This window comes from Pristis pectinata, chromosome 8, assembly GCF_009764475.1.
Source record: "Pristis pectinata isolate sPriPec2 chromosome 8, sPriPec2.1.pri, whole genome shotgun sequence".
NCBI classification, from domain to species: domain Eukaryota; kingdom Metazoa; phylum Chordata; class Chondrichthyes; order Rhinopristiformes; family Pristidae; genus Pristis; species Pristis pectinata.
The window spans coordinates 28,861,491-28,877,405 of NC_067412.1; the positions used below are offsets into that span (position 1 = coordinate 28,861,491).

Here is a 15,915-nt window from a genome sequence, read left to right on the forward strand (position 1 = left end):
AATGAGTAACATTTGAGGAAATATTCCCTAGTGAGAAAATCAAATATTATAGATGAATAGAATGTGTTATTTTTGTCCTAGATTGATGTTGTGGATTTACTCACCGTCAAACAACTCGCCCAATTATCTGCTAGCAGTGGAATTCTGAATAATTCTGTTAACGTACAGAAGATCATGGACAGTATTTCAGCCGATAACATTACTCAATTCATGGATGTTTTCAGTCATGATGCAAAGCAGGTAGGAAATGTCAACAGCTAATCATACAGTAAGGAGTATTGTGTGGAAGCATTATTTTAATAACAGGTATTTTTGTAAGGTGCATTACTAAAAGTAACCTTGTGTATGAGATGTTACCAATCAACCCATTACCCATGTGGTGCAACATCACATGATGCATTATTGCATGAACAACACAAGTATGCAAGAAAAATCAGGAGTAGCCCATTCAGTTACTTCGCGGCTAATCTTTTAAAGTTTTTTTAAAAGCACCACTTTTCTGTACTAATTCCACATCCCTGATTCTCTTAACATCCAAAATCGTGTAGATCTCTGTCTTGAATATACTCAACAACTGAACCTTCGCAGCCCTCTGAGTGGAGAATTCAAAAGAATCAACATGTTCGAGAGGGAAGAATTTCTTCTCATTTTGTCCTGAATGGCTAACCCCTTATTTTGATACTCCAGTCAGAGGAAACATCATCCCTTCATTTACCCTGTCAAGCCTAGTATAAATGTTGTATGTTCCAATGGTGTCTTTTTCTTCTAAACTCCAGCAGTTATAACACCAGTCAGCTTAATCTCTTCCCATAAGACAACTCCATCATCATCCTCTCCTCCCACCACTCTGAGGATAAATCCAGTAAACCTTCGCTATAATCCCTTTATCATAATCAGACTTGTATTTAAGAAAGTACAATGGTAAATGGAAAATCTTAATTATTGGTGACAATTTGAGGAAAGCATGTAAGTGAATTTGAGTATGTGTGCCTGTTTAATTTGACAGAATTTGGTGCATCTAATTCTGCTTTGCTAACTTTTCTAGAACAATATATCATTGGCACCAGAGGTGGCAACCATTTTATTGAGTGAAGTTCTAAATCGTGCTCAGCCAATTATTTCCACTTCTAATGAAACTGAACTTCAGGTCTGGCTTGATACTAGACTTCAACTCCTGATTCCAAACCTGAATGGAAACTTAACCAAAATACTTCTGGCTAATATCAGCTGCAGTGGAGCTCAGATCATGTAAGTATTCAGTTTTGCTTCTCAAGTGATCCATCTCTTTGAAGCACTGACTAATGTGCAGTGTTCTTTGCAATTTAATTACAATGAGACATTGAAAAGGACGTTGAGTTGGTTTTGTAGGTGACTGTAGTTCAATGCTTTTGTTTTGTTACTTATTCATGAGATGTGTATATTACTGGCAAGACCAGCATTTATTGCCTCTCCCTAACCCCTAAGAGGATGGTGAGATGTTTCCCTGAACAGTTTCTTTCCACCTGATTTTTAACAGTTTTCACTAATAATTTCTATACCTCCCATATGTATCTATTATTCCAATTACGAAATAATATGGAGGCACAATGTGTTGGAATGCCAGTGCAATAATAGGTTGAAGTATAACCCTCAAATTCCTTTTGTAACAACAGATATATTGTGTGCAGTGTCCGGGCTGAAGGCTAAGCACAAAGAATTAGCATGGAGCTGTGCTTCTCTATTTAATGCACAAATCTAGGTGGCAAAACATTGGATGTAGATTCCCTGTTAACAACATGAAGGAACATAAATGGCAGTTGGTTACAGAGTTAAAAACATGATCATTAAAGGGAGAAAAACCACATTGCCATTGATATCAAACTTGTATGTAGGCTCAAAAGAGAGACTAATAGCAAGATTTCATCTTTCATGACTTCACGAGTCGCAGAGTGCTTTATTATCAGTGATTGTTACAGTTCTGGTGTAAAAGTGTGGCAGCCAAGTTACATACAACAAGCTCCCACAAGGAGCATACAAAAATAGTATGAAATTCAGTTATGTAGTACAGGAAGTTGCAGTGCAACATAACTTAATGTTTTATTTGTGCACAGTACATTTCCTACCATTAATCTTGCGAATTTCATTCTAAATGCATGAATAGCACTGGAGATGCTTGAGTGACGACATGGGCATAGAGAAGTACGATTAAAAGTGCGCTTATAGTTTTGAACATAAATGGCCTTGACTCAGGGACCAGCCCTTAACCATAGGGCAAAAACCTGCACTTGTATAGCATAAATGGCCCGAACCTATCTGGGCTGCTACTGGAAGTGCAGCAGTGTGGATTCCTCCAGAATGGGTCATTCTTCCTTCATGAAATTTTGGATCCTATTTTATTTCTGGGCTCCTGGGGATGTAGGGATCACAATCACCACCAACCCTAAAGGACATTATTTGTTTCAGATAATTATTATTACCTGTAACAAATAACGTTCCTTTCAGGATAAGTGACGTCCGCATCCATTCACCCTTCGCCTCACAAGCAAATCTGCCCATATGTTGCCTAATGAAGTAAAGCATGAGTTTCCATTGGGAGCCTCCACTTTAAGAACACTGCATGGCAAGAGATTTTAAAGGCAATTGCTTTTCCTGTGGGACTTTGGGCCTTCTGTGCAGCTTGTGTACACAAGACTCAAAGCTGCCAATTAAAAACTGGGAATCTGCTTTGCACATTGATACCATTACAGTTTTACTCTCCAGGCCCAACCTCAGACTGATACAGATCCCTTGTACATCACTGCTTTAATACTGTTTATACAAGCTGAAGAACTGTTCTGGGAAATCAAAGCAGAAAATGCTGGAAATACTCAAGTCAGGCAGTAGCTGTGGAGGGAGAACAAAGTTAACATTTCAGGTTGCTGACTCTCAGTTCTCAAAGAGAGAAGTGCATCTCTTTTTAGGAAATTGAAAGATGTATGTTGACCAGGACCTCAGAGGTACTCCCTTGCTCTTCCTTTAAATAGTGCCATGGCATCTTCCATCCTCATCCGAGAGAGCAGTAATAACTTTGATTAATAATAGCATCAGAAAGATATGTAGCACATCCTCAGTACTGAGTTGGAGTGTTTGTCCATAATTCTGTGCTGAAGTCTCTACAACACAATGTTCTTGACTTTACAACATTCTAAGGCCGATAAGAACCTACCTGGGTCACAGTTGCAATGTCAGTACAAACCTGCCAACATCTAAATAGTACTGCAAGGGGAAGTGCTCCAGCTAATCATCTCATCATCAGCAGTCAGTGTGCAACACAGTGGCGCAGTTGAGCCACTGCTTCATAGTTCCAGCGACTTGGGTTCAATCCTGACCTTTGGCACTGTCTGTGTGGAGTTCGCATGTTCTCCCTGTGAACACGTGGGCTTCCTTTGGGTGCTCTGGTTTCTTCTTGCATCTCAAAAATATCTATGTAGATATATTAATTGGCCACTGTAAATTGCCCCTAGTTTGCAGGTGAATAGTAGAATCTGAGAGAAGGAGTGTAGTTGATGAGTATGTGGGAAGGATAAAATTGGTTAAGGTAGGATTTGTGTAAAAAAAAATGGTTGACACGTACTCGGGCTGTTCCTGTGCTGTATCTCTCCATGATCCTACGATCTGGAGTGCCCAGGAATAAAACTGACCAAATGGGATTATCAAATGCAGAAACAAATAAAAGATCTTAAAATTAATACATTTGACTAATCTTCCCTCTTCATGTTTCCCCATCACTTAATTCAGTAGTGCACTCATTATTTTACAGGCAAATATTGACAACTTCACCTGTAAAAAAAAAACACATTACTTTTTAAGTGGTAGCATAAAGTCAGAAGAGTTATCCCTTTCTATTTAATATCATCTTTATTAGATCTACATAGCAATGAAAGGAGTATTTTTTTAAAAAAAACTTTTGATTCAGCTTTCCATTACAAGCAGATGAATTGATATTGACAAATTTGCACTTGCATCCAAAGTCAGATCTTTATGATAATTACCAAAAGATTTACTCCTCATGTCTTTACTTTCTCCATTTAGAATACGGACCCTGAATGCACAAATTTCGAAGTTTCTGGAAAACATTCAGCGACAAATGTACAGCAGCATTAGAAATTATCTCAGTGCAGGTATTCTGCTTGTATTTTGTTCAATATTGGTGAACATTAAGTCTTTGAGTTCTATTGCAATAGTTCATGATCTTTTCACTCCATTCTCTTTTACCACCTTTATAAATATGATGACGAATAGATTATGGGAGGGCAGCAGAATGCCATCAGAGTCCTCAAGTTGAGATTCAGCTGCTTAGATCCTCAAGTAATCTCATCTTCTACATCATCGTTGTCGGGTCCAGGCTGGATTACTGGATGTGAAGCCCAGCCACAGGCAGTGAGACGGTCCACATCCCAATGTTGCTACACCTTGACCATCTCCATCATGTGGAACACTTGCCATTTCCCCATCAAACTCAATGGCACTGCTCTTATCCTTTTCCTCTGGAGAAACATCTTAGGGAATTAGCAGTGATTGGCAATTAACTTCAATAAGAGTATGCTAATACAGTGGTGAAAGGTATAACCTTATCGCTGAAAGCCTTCAATCCGTCTCTGCAGCCCAATTCTGCCATTCAGGAGAAAAGTAACAGAATGCCATGACCATGAAAAATAAGGAATCTATCTGCCTCCAGAAGAGCAGCTTGATGATAATTAACATTGCTCTACCTCATTCAGCATGATGACTGCTGCTAAACCACCATGAGCCCTCATTTCAGCACAACACAAATGCCGTGGCTGCACTGTATGTCACCTTAGATTTGGATGGTAACAACTCATGAAAGTTTCTTCCTTATCACAAGAGGGAAGCTTTGACTTTTGCCTGTAAAGTCAGTTTTAGTAGTCACCTGGGTACTTGAAAAGTAACATTGTCCAGATCTTACTTCTACATTCCCTTCGGGGGCAGACGCAAGACATTGCTAGGTGTATGTCCATCATGAAATTACTCACACTTAACAGGCAATGATGAGGATTCCAAAGTGCACCTTGTGCATGAAACTCCATCGGTGCTGGTACAGGGACAAAATGGCTTTAGTGTACATACAATTTCAGTGTATGTTTTTAATATGCTCGTGAATATCTAGCCCATTGACTACAAGGGAGCCACTAAATCTGAAGAAAAGTAATGTTTTACACAGTTTTGATTGCTGTTCCTTTGCTTGCTTAGGTCCAAAACCAAGATGTTATAGTGCAAGTGACCCAGCTTTAAACTCTACTGCTTGGTTTGCCAATTATTTTGGGAAGTTTTTGATTTATACAAGCACAGATGACCTGGCTTTGCTGACAGCTACTGCAACAGTATGTATCACTGTTATTTAGTAGCTTAAGTTATTTTACATTCCTTCATCTATTACTTGCACAACTGATACGACTGTTACTTAAACGTGATATTTGCTATGAAAATTCTAATACTATTACTATGCTTCCTGCAGTTGAAGCTATTTACAGCCAACCAGAAAAATCTGGATCTTCTGAAGAGTCTTAATCTTCCAAAAGAAATCCAAAGCTTTTATGCCAAGGCTCTCTTCACAAATGAAAACATTAATTTCTCAAGGCATGTATTATCTGCAACCTGCTAACTAGTTAACAACTGATACTTACATAAGTGTGGGTGAAGCAAACAAATACTGGATTGATTTTCCTTTCTTGAAGTCAGGGAATGTTTAAAAACATATTCTGGCTGAGTAACAAAGGTTTACCAAAATTAAAGATAACTATTTAAAAACTAGCTCAATTCAATCATGATCTGTAAAATTATCAATTTGCTGTAAATCTTAATACCATTTAATTGTCAAAAAATAATTGTAAAACAAAATTAAGACAAAATATTGCAGGAATAAAAGGATACAATGTGTGAATGCCAAAGGTTTATTGTATGTGATAGTGTAATATTTTTATTCAAAATACTGTGTTTTTTCATTTATGCTTGCATATTGATTTCTGAATCATTGTGTTTTTTTTCCTTGTCTTACACAGCATTCCTGACAGCTTGGTTTGTTTTATTGTTGGCACCCCATCAGTTCAATCTTTAAATGCTCAGCAGGCTTTATCTCTGCTTCAAAAAGCAAACGTAGCCTGCCAGACTCCAAGCACAAATGGAACTGCACCAACAGATAATCAGATGCAGGTAGGAGGAATTGGTATCATGGAAGATGGTGGCAATCATATTTTCATAAGATTAAGGCATGTCTTCATTGTAGTTCCACTATTCATCATGATGTGCCTCTGTGCCATTTACGAGAGAGTAGCTGCAGTAAGTCTTGCTCTTCTATTCCAGAGCTCTCAGTACTGCCAGTGTAAACCCAAAAAAAATCATCACGACAGTACAAATTCAGTACTCAGCAAGAGATAGCATCTATGTTGGAGTCATTTAAATTTTAAGTGGCAATGAGCAACACAGGATAAACAGACCTTCAATTACGGTGCAATACACTGATATTGAACAAGATTTCCTATATTTCATAGGGAAATTTGCTTACCCAAATCAATATGGGATGCTCGATTCCCCTTACAATTTTTCTGACCCCAGTACACTGTACAAAGGCATGCCTTATGCAAACTTGCAACTATCCTCCCATATGAGACTTGGAACTCAGGAGCTGCCTCCAGCTACGACCCTTCCCACCCCGATCTTCACAACTACACAAAGGACAGAGGAGTTCTATTGCCAATATTGGACAAAATATCCAGTTTTTAAAGTGACTACCTGTCCTGCACAACATTAACATGAGATGACCATTTTTTAAAATTTAATTCTCCTGACCCAGGCACTTTGCCACCAAAGATCGAGTCCTGGGCTGGTCCCAAGCCTAATGACTTCAGAACTCTATCATTTTTTCCCCTGGAGTCACCCAATAGGTGCAAGGGCTCAGGAGTTTGCTATCAGCAATGAATAATGTTGTCTTGCTGATTTAACTGAAACTTACCTCTGATCAATCCTCCCAGCAGATAGTTCTGGAAACCATCAGAATCCTTCCCAGTGAAGCAGAATGAACCTTGCCTACTAGAATGATAGCATTTCATGGAATGGTACACGGGTGACTGACTGACTGTCCTTCTTGTCAATTTCCTGACCTTCATACAAAGGCACTTTCATCTGCAACTAGTGTCACACCAAGTCCCACCCATATTGATTCCATCAAGTTAAACCTTGTCCTTTCACCTCCTTTCTCCATTCTCTCTTTTTTCCCCTCCCTCCACTCTATTTCTCTTCTTTGGGATCCTGTACATAGCCACACTCCCCTCCTTCCACTCAATGTTTGTTAATAGAGCCTTCAGTTATGTTAGTCATTGTTTGGAATTCTTTCTCCAAATGCCTTCATCTCTCTACCTCACTCCTTGCCTTTTAAAACTTTCTCTAAACAGCTTCTAAGTTACCCCAAATTTAAAATTATTGTATTATTATTTGGCAAGATCTCATCAATTGTAAACAACATTTCTCAAAAATTTTCATTTCTCTTCATTTTTTTTTGTTTTACACACAGCTTGCAGTTGCTCTAGTGAGTAAAATTGACAGCTTCTCATTTGATACGCTGAGCAATCTGGGCCAATCAGCTGTTGGACTAACAATAACACAGATCAATGCTATCAACAGTACTGATGTTCACAAAGCCCTGGGCAGCCTGGGTAATGTCAAAGGCTGGACTCCTGGCAAATCCGATGCATTGGTCAAAAAGTTGATCACTGCTAACTTCCAGGTAAGATTTAAATGAATCAAAAAAGTGCTTAATGAATATAATATGACTGATTCCACATTTCCATTTAGGAATAGTGGGCAAAAGATTCTGTTGAGAAACGTAACCTTTTTATGCACTATGTAGTTTCAGTCTAAAAACCACTCCAATATGATTGGTATTCTGGAAATTGTACTGTGGTTCTCTGTGCATGTGATGAACGTGTGCATGCAGGCCATTGGACATGCAGCAGTAATGCCGATCGACATGCAACACAATGTTCATTGATATTATGATATCTAGAGTGAATATGTGCTTCAGGAATGATGTGGGCCTAGATCATAGGAGTAGGCATTAACTGGATAGTGAAGGCTTGCTCTGGTACAGGTTGTAATTGTCCCTACCTCAGCCCTGATGTTGTTCAGCACTAAGGTATTTTGTTTTCTTTCCAAGAGGCTAGGATGGGTACTAATTGGCTGTAAAATGCCAGTGATACCCATTGCTGTCACCTACTAACTAAGAACAAATTTGCTGCAAAGTAGCCTCATTACTTGAATCATTGGTACTAAATATTCCCACAGTGATGTGAGATTATGGAGCAAAGTTCACACTTTATGTATATTGCTCCATCTTATCTTTTGGGAGGCCAATGTGACTCTCCCCATGCTTTGCCATGCAACACAACACATTTTTGCCATACAGAAAAATTTCTGGGCTGGAGAATGTTGAATTCACATGATCGGGAACCCCTAGAATATAATTAGTTATATTCCATGGATGGAAAAATTAAACTCGGTAATTCCCAATGCATACTGCCTGACTTGTTGAATTCACATGATTGGGAACCCCTAGAATGTAATTAGTCATATTACATGGATGGAAAAACAGAAACTCGGTAATTCCCAGTGCATACTGCCTGACTTGAGGAATAGAAAGAGTTCAATGAAGAGTGAATAGATTGATTCCAAAGCTAGAGGACTTCTGTATGCAAAGAGATTTAAGCAGACTGGATCTGTACTCTCTTGAAGTTAAAAGAATGAGAGATGATCTTATCAAAACATAAAAAATTTCTTATGGGACCCAACAAGGTAAATGCAGGGATGATATTTTCCATGGTAGGGGTATCTGGAGCAAAGGTTTGCTGATTCAATACAAGAGCCAACTAATGAGGACAAAAGGCAAAAAAAAATCTTCACACACAGTAGTGAAACTTTGTAATTCCCTAACCACGGTGGCTGTGGAAGTTGCTGAGTATCTTCAATACAGAGATCATTAGATATTAAGTGAATCATGGGATTTAGGACTGGAGAAGGAAAGTGACACAGAGATAAGATAGGATTAGCCATTATCTAATTGAATGGTGGGGCAGACACGAGGTGCTAAATGGTCTCCTCCTTGTGTTTCTTCTACTTGGGAACCCTGATTCATTTTGAGGCATGGAAAACTGCCTTTTGCTAGTTGCTAGAATACATCAACCTTAAAATATTGACAATCATTGACCCTCACTGTAATAAGATTTATACCACTGACTCCAATTCAGGAATGAACTCTTATCAAATTGTACAGTTTATTTTGGCCTAATACAATTAGATTTAAAACAAAACACATCATACTTTTAATGGGACAAGAAATGCTCATATTCAAGTTGCTAACTAGGAAATGGAGCTAATTGCCAAAATAATAGAATTTAAGTCTGACATCTAATCATGTTTTAATTTTTTTTTACTAGTTTAACAATGTCACCAACCTGTTGAAAATGGGAACTTTGGTGTCTGGTCTTACAAGTGAGAGGTTGGAGAACATCGATAGCAATGTGATCGTCAGCGCCATTAATGATAACACTTTTGTAGAAAATATATTGCTTGCTCAAGAACCATCACAACAACTTGTTGTCCAAAAGGTAAGTAACTGATAAACCTGTGTATTGTGGGGAATAAAAGTGACCATTTTACATTGTATGGTGTCGTAAGCCTTTGAATTTAGAGTTAGGCTGGTGAGCATTGACATTTACAAATTTGAAAACATTTCTTAAGTCCTTTACAATTACATTTGAAGTTAAATTCAAAGCTTTGAAGAGAATGGCAATCATCAATAAAGGCTGGCCTTGCCAATGATGTCCATATCCTGTGAATAAATAAAAAGGAAATGACTAGTGGAGGGATGAGACCTGACTGGAACAGCCAACCTGGGAATTTCTGCTTTAGCTGCCATTTCACTGTTATTCACAATTTAAATTAATAATTGAGACTTCTAATTTAAAACATAAATTATAAGTTTGGGACAGCACCAAATTAGGGGATAAGGATGGTCACTGCTAGGAAAGAGTGCAATATAATCACAAGAAAGCATTAATACAAGAGAAACAAAGGATTGCAGATGCCAGAATCTAGATGAAAAATGCTATGATGCTGGAGGAACTCGGGCCAGGCAGCATCCATGGAGAAAAGCAGGCGGTCAACGTTTCGGGTCAGGACCCTTCTTCAGGACTGAAGATAGGAAAAGGGGAAGCCCAATATATATAGGAGGGAAAAGCAGAACAGTGATAGGTGGACAAAAGAGGGGAGGCAGGTTGGGCACAAGGTGGTGATAGGTAGATGCAGGTAAGAGATAGTGATAGGCAGGTGCAGGGGAGGAGGGGAGAGCAGATCCCCCGGGGGATGGGTCAAAGGTAAGGAGGGAGAGGAAAAAGGTAGGAAAAAAAAGAGGCTAGGAAAGGGAAGAAGGTAAGAAGCATGGTGGTGGTAGGAATTAGGTAAAGTGGGAGAATTCAAGGTTCATACCATTAGGCTGCAAGGTTCCAAGATAGAAAATGAGGTGCTGTTCCTCCAGTTTGTGCTTGGAATTCTCCTGGCAGTAGAGGAGGCAGAGGACTGACATATCAGTGATAGTGTGGGAGGGGAGTTGAAGTGATAGGGAACGGGGAGATGTAGATCGTGGTTATGGACAGGGCGCAGGTGTTCTGTGAAACGGTAACCTAGTCTGCATTTGGTCTCACCAATATAGAGGAAGCCATACTTGGAGCACCGAATGCAGATGATGATGTTAAGGGAGATGCAGATAATCTGTCTCACCTGAAAAGACCGTTTGCGTCACTTGATTGGAGGCAATAGAGAGGCAGTGGAAAGTTCCTGGGGTGGGAGTGGGATGGGGGGGGGAGGGGGTGGGGGTGGTGGGGTGAGGAGGGAGGAGTGAACCAGGGAGTTGCAGAGAGAGCAGTCCCTGTGAAAAGGCAGAAAGGGGTGGGGAGGGGAAGATGTGCTTGGTGGGGAGGTCCCGTTGGAGATGGCGGAAGTGGCAGAGAATGATGTGTTGGATACGTAGGCTGGTGGAATGAGATGCGAGGACAAAGGGGGACTCTATCCCTGTTGGGTCTGGGAGGGGTTAGAGTGGGAGTGGAAGTGGAGATGTGGGAAATGGCAGAGATACAGGTGCAAGTTCTCTCGACCACAGTCGGGGGGAAGCCCTGGTTAGAAAAGAAGTTGGACATCTCAGATATTCTGGAGTGGAAAGCCTCATCATGGGAGCAGATGCGCCGGAAGCAAAGCATTAATACATTTGTAGATTTTGCATATAATTGATAAATAAGAATCCAAATGAGACAGAGGGACAAAGGAATTAAATTATCAAAAGACTGACATAGGTTAGTAATGCCTTAATAAGGCAAGCCAGCACTATGGTTTATTTCTGCAGGGATAAACTTGAAAAGTTTTGACAAATTATTGTTAAACTTGTGTTAAACACTGATGTGACCATACTTGGAAGCACTGTGTGCAAATGTGGTCCAGTGTCTTAAAATTTCAGAAATTATATGTTTAATCCCCCCTATTCAATTCTTTGGGCATGAGGGAATGCCTTGGATAGGCTCTAGTTTTGCAATTTAGTGGCCCATTTGGACTCTTGGGAAAAAAAGAAACTTTGGCTTCAGAAAAATATCAATATCCAAGTTTGAAAACAGTAAAATAAAAACATAAGTGCTGAGGACATACAGCAGATCACGCAGCACCTGTGGAGAAAGAAACAAAATTAATGCTTTGGGTCAGTGATGGTTCATTAGGACCTCGTCATTTTGATGAAGGGTTATGGACAAGAAATGTTAGCTCTGTTTCTGTCTCGACAGATACTTCCTAACCTGCTAAGAATCCCCTGTACTTTGTTTTTATTTCAGATTTCCATCACCTGCAGTTTTTTTTTGCTTTGTTTCATAGTTACTAAATATTTATATCGGTTTCATTCTTCTTTAGATTATTCAATCTTCAAATAATCCCACAATATTTATACAGAGAGTTCCAGCTATGCTTGCTTCTAAAATTCCTTTGCCTCAGTTGATTTCCAAAGATATTAACCTGAATCTTGTGAACAAAAAGCAGTGGAAACCCTTCCAGGTAAGTTGGTGAATTGTTTGATAACACCATTTAATAGAGAAAGGGCATAATGAATTTGTTAAAGGTAAACTGTGTTTGATTAAATTTTTGGTGCGTTAACAAGGTTGAAGGTTGTAATCCATATATGTCACGGATTTTCAGATATTTGACAAAGTCGCAAATGAGGCTGGTGAGCAAAATTGAAGCCCTTGAATAAAAAGGGCAGTGGTAACATGGATAGGAAATTGGCTTAAGGGCAGAAAACAGTGTTGTGGTACATTTCCTTCCACTAGTCTGAAAAATTGGCAGAGAGTGGAGTTTAAAAACACTGCTGCTTAGTCGTGTGAGCAGGGTAAACAGTGGAAGTGTGATAAACCATGAAGTGGGTTGTCATAGACTAAAAAGGAACATAGGTTGTGGAATGGGCAGACATGAGAGCTGAAATTTAATGCAGAAAAATGTGAGATGATACATTTTGGCAGGAAAAATGAAGATAGAGAAAATAGACTAAATGACAATTCTAAAGGGTTCAGGAAGAGAGGGACGTGTCAATATGTGCATAAATTTTGAAGGTGGTTAAGGCAGTTGTGAAAGCAGTTAACAAAATTTGTAGAAATGCTGGACTTCATTAATACAGGCATAGAGTGCAAAAGGAAGAAAGTTGGGTTGAATCTTTATAAAGCACTGGTTAGCCCACAATTAGTTAATGGGTGGCATGGTAGCGTAACGGTTAGCGGGACTCTATTACAGCGCCAGCGATCGGGGTTCAATTCCCGTCGCTGTCTGTAAGGAGTTTGTACGTTCTCTCGTGTCTGCGTGGGTTTCCTTCAGGTGCTCCGGTTTCCTCCCACATTGCAAAGATGTATGGGTAGGTTAATTTGGGTTTAAAATGGGCGGCGCGGACTTGTTGGGCCGGAAGGGCCTGTTACCGCACTGTAAATAAAACTAAAAAAATTTTTAAAAAAATTCAGGTCTGCACTGTAGGAAATGTGTGATTGCCCAAGACGGGGTGTAGAAAAGATTTACTACAATGGCTGGGCATACATTTGTAATGATTGGCAAAAGCTACAGTGGGGAAAAACCTTTTTAAACAGTGTACAATCAATAAACTGTGAAAATATCTGGGACTACGGCTAATGTTATTTAAGACTGTGTATAATTTTCTTAACATTTCAAATTCATTTTGACTGATATTGTGATGTAATGTTGTTATTTAGATCAGTGATTCTTAACCAATGGATCAGTCACAAGCAACCTTTCAAAAACAAAATTGAAACACCATTAAAGAAAAATGTGGCACACCCTCAAATAGCTTTCTTGCAACATGTCCCTGATAGCACATGGATATTCTGCTTCTTATATAATGACACACCCTCAAATTGTTTCCCATGTGCTGCAACAGTTCATTCCTGGCATGGGTAGCACTCCACCCCAATCTATTTCATGCCATGGATGGACAAGTTGGTTGGAGTAGATGTTTTTACCATATCTGAGGGCTATTGATCCTCCTCACTGGTCAGATATGATTTCATTCCTTTCCCTGCTTCAAATATAAATTACCTCAATGTTTTGAATAATTTTCTAGTGTTTAATTAGTTTTGATCAGAGAAACCTCAAACTCATTGAAGTTAAATTATCTTGGTTTCAAACGTGTTTGAAAATTTTCACACATTTGGTTTTAATGGAGTTTTCAGTGCAGGTAATTCTGCATTTCAGCTTTTTTCAAAAATTCTGAAGTTGTTCCGGGGGGAAAAAATAAATCAGGTCAGACTGAGCACAATTAGGCCACAATGTTACACAAGGTCAACTTCAAAATAGCCCAAAATGTGACCTCTCAGTAAAGCCCAAAAGAATACCTGAAAAGTTTTTAAAAAACTTTCAAAAAAACCCAATTTTTCTTCTTATGTGGATTTAATATTATATTGTACATGCTGATTAAAATTCAGTTTTAGTTTGGAAGCCAAATGGCAGTGTTTTCCAGTTAAACTATTAATTGGACCCTAACTGTTCATCACCGTTTAAAAAAAAAGGCAAGAACCACTGATCATAGATGAATAGCAACTACTGTTGAGTTAAAACTCATGAAAACAATTGTGCAGTCAACACTTTATTTATTTTTTTTAGGCTGCTGTGTTTTTTGGGATTTTGATAGGAAACCGTAACCTAAACTTCAATGTGTAAGTATTATGTTTACCTTTGCACTGAACTGAACATTCCCCTTGAATGTGGTTAACAGGCCTCAACTGAAATAGCACGAGAAATTTGAAAGCGAGTGAATAATGTTGCCAAATAGCCTAGTTGGTCTACTGCTACAGTTCAGTCAGTAGCACACACAAAAGTTATATATTGCATCCATAGATGAATATATTGTATGTTTGTTTAGGTGATTTTTTTTTGAATCATGATCAGTTTGTACAATTTAATGAACAATAATGAAAATGGCATTGAATGAAACTGATTGCCCTATCAGTAGTATAATAAATACAGGAATTGTACAGTGCAAAAACTACTCAAAAGTAACATTGTAATCTATGCAAAATGTTCCAAATGCTAAGCTTTGAAAAATTTGATTCGAGATTAACCATTTTAATCTGTGTTACAGTGCATCCGCCTCTGTACTGCAAGGTTTCAGTTGTGCAGCAGGAAACAATTTGGACGATGAACGATTCAAAAAATTTGTTACAGGCACAAAAGATAATGTTTCACTGAATGCTGATCAGGTAAACTAATATACAAATTAAACTGTTTGTTCACCCATATAACATGGGAGGATAGGATTAATTATGATATCAGTACAGGTTTCTGATAGATTTTGGTTTGAGGTCCTTAAGAACACACTGCCAAACTGTACCCCTAGTTTGGAAAAGTGCTAGCCTACATGAGCAATGATAACATATGAAAGTATTTTGTCCAGTGAATTTATAAATACATTGCACAATTTATCCTTTTTACAGATGAACACCATTTAAAAATCTTGATCTTTTTACAGCACAATCATCTCTATTCAATAGCTAAATTTGTGAACCCTTATTGTATTTCCTGTATCACATGAATATCTTTTCTTGGGTGGCAAAACCAAACCTGTACCCAGTATTCTGGATACGGTCTCACCAGGGCCCTACATAATTAGACCAATATGTCTCTATATTTGTACATTGGCCTCTTTACAAGAGGATTAGTGTACTTATAACTTGTACTTTGCTGTTAATTTTCATTGGTTCATGTACAGAGACATGTAGGTCCCTCTGGATGCTAACCCCTTTCAATCTTCCACCATTGTTAAAATAAACTTTGTTTTTCTACAAAGGTGGATGACTTCACACTTTCCATATTACATTTTATCTGCCATGTCCTCTGTATATCATACCCCTCGCCTTCTCGGGGCATATGCTATATCAGCAGCAAGCTTGGATAGATTTTGCCTGATTCCCTCATCCAAATCAGTAGTATGGATTGTAAAAAGCCCACAGTGCTGATCCCTTCGATCCTCCAGTAGTCACAACCTTGCATCCCAAAAGTGGGCCATTCATTGCGAAATTCTTTTTTTCTGCCCATTTAGTCAATCTTCAATCTTCCCAAAGTATATTTACCCCCATTAGGGTGCACTCTCAAATTGTTTAAAATCTCTTCAGTGGACCTTCTAAGAGGCCTTCTGAAAATCCAAAAGCTCCATATCAACTGGTTTTCCCTAATGCAGTCTGCTGGCTATAGCCTCAAACATTATTGCCCTTTCATAAAGCCATGTCAACTCCCCAGTCCTATCATTATTTTCTAGGTTCACTGTTAATCCTGCATATAACAACATCTTATCAACAACAG

At 38.7% G+C, this 15,915-nt stretch overlaps 1 protein-coding gene across 1 annotated transcript in view; it reads left to right on the forward strand.

Annotated features, from left to right (window-relative positions):
- The window catches only part of LOC127573574 (uncharacterized), a 245,881-nt gene that overhangs the window by 213,048 nt on the left and 16,918 nt on the right, over window positions 1-15,915 (forward strand). The window contains exons 138-148 of the mRNA XM_052021930.1: window positions 82-240; window positions 1,046-1,248; window positions 4,051-4,139; window positions 5,230-5,360; window positions 5,495-5,616; window positions 6,039-6,189; window positions 7,547-7,759; window positions 9,465-9,635; window positions 11,977-12,117; window positions 14,221-14,273; window positions 14,699-14,816. Of these exons, the coding sequence (XP_051877890.1) occupies window positions 82-240; window positions 1,046-1,248; window positions 4,051-4,139; window positions 5,230-5,360; window positions 5,495-5,616; window positions 6,039-6,189; window positions 7,547-7,759; window positions 9,465-9,635; window positions 11,977-12,117; window positions 14,221-14,273; window positions 14,699-14,816 (1,551 nt within the window). The remainder of the gene's footprint in view (window positions 1-81; window positions 241-1,045; window positions 1,249-4,050; window positions 4,140-5,229; window positions 5,361-5,494; window positions 5,617-6,038; window positions 6,190-7,546; window positions 7,760-9,464; window positions 9,636-11,976; window positions 12,118-14,220; window positions 14,274-14,698; window positions 14,817-15,915) is intronic.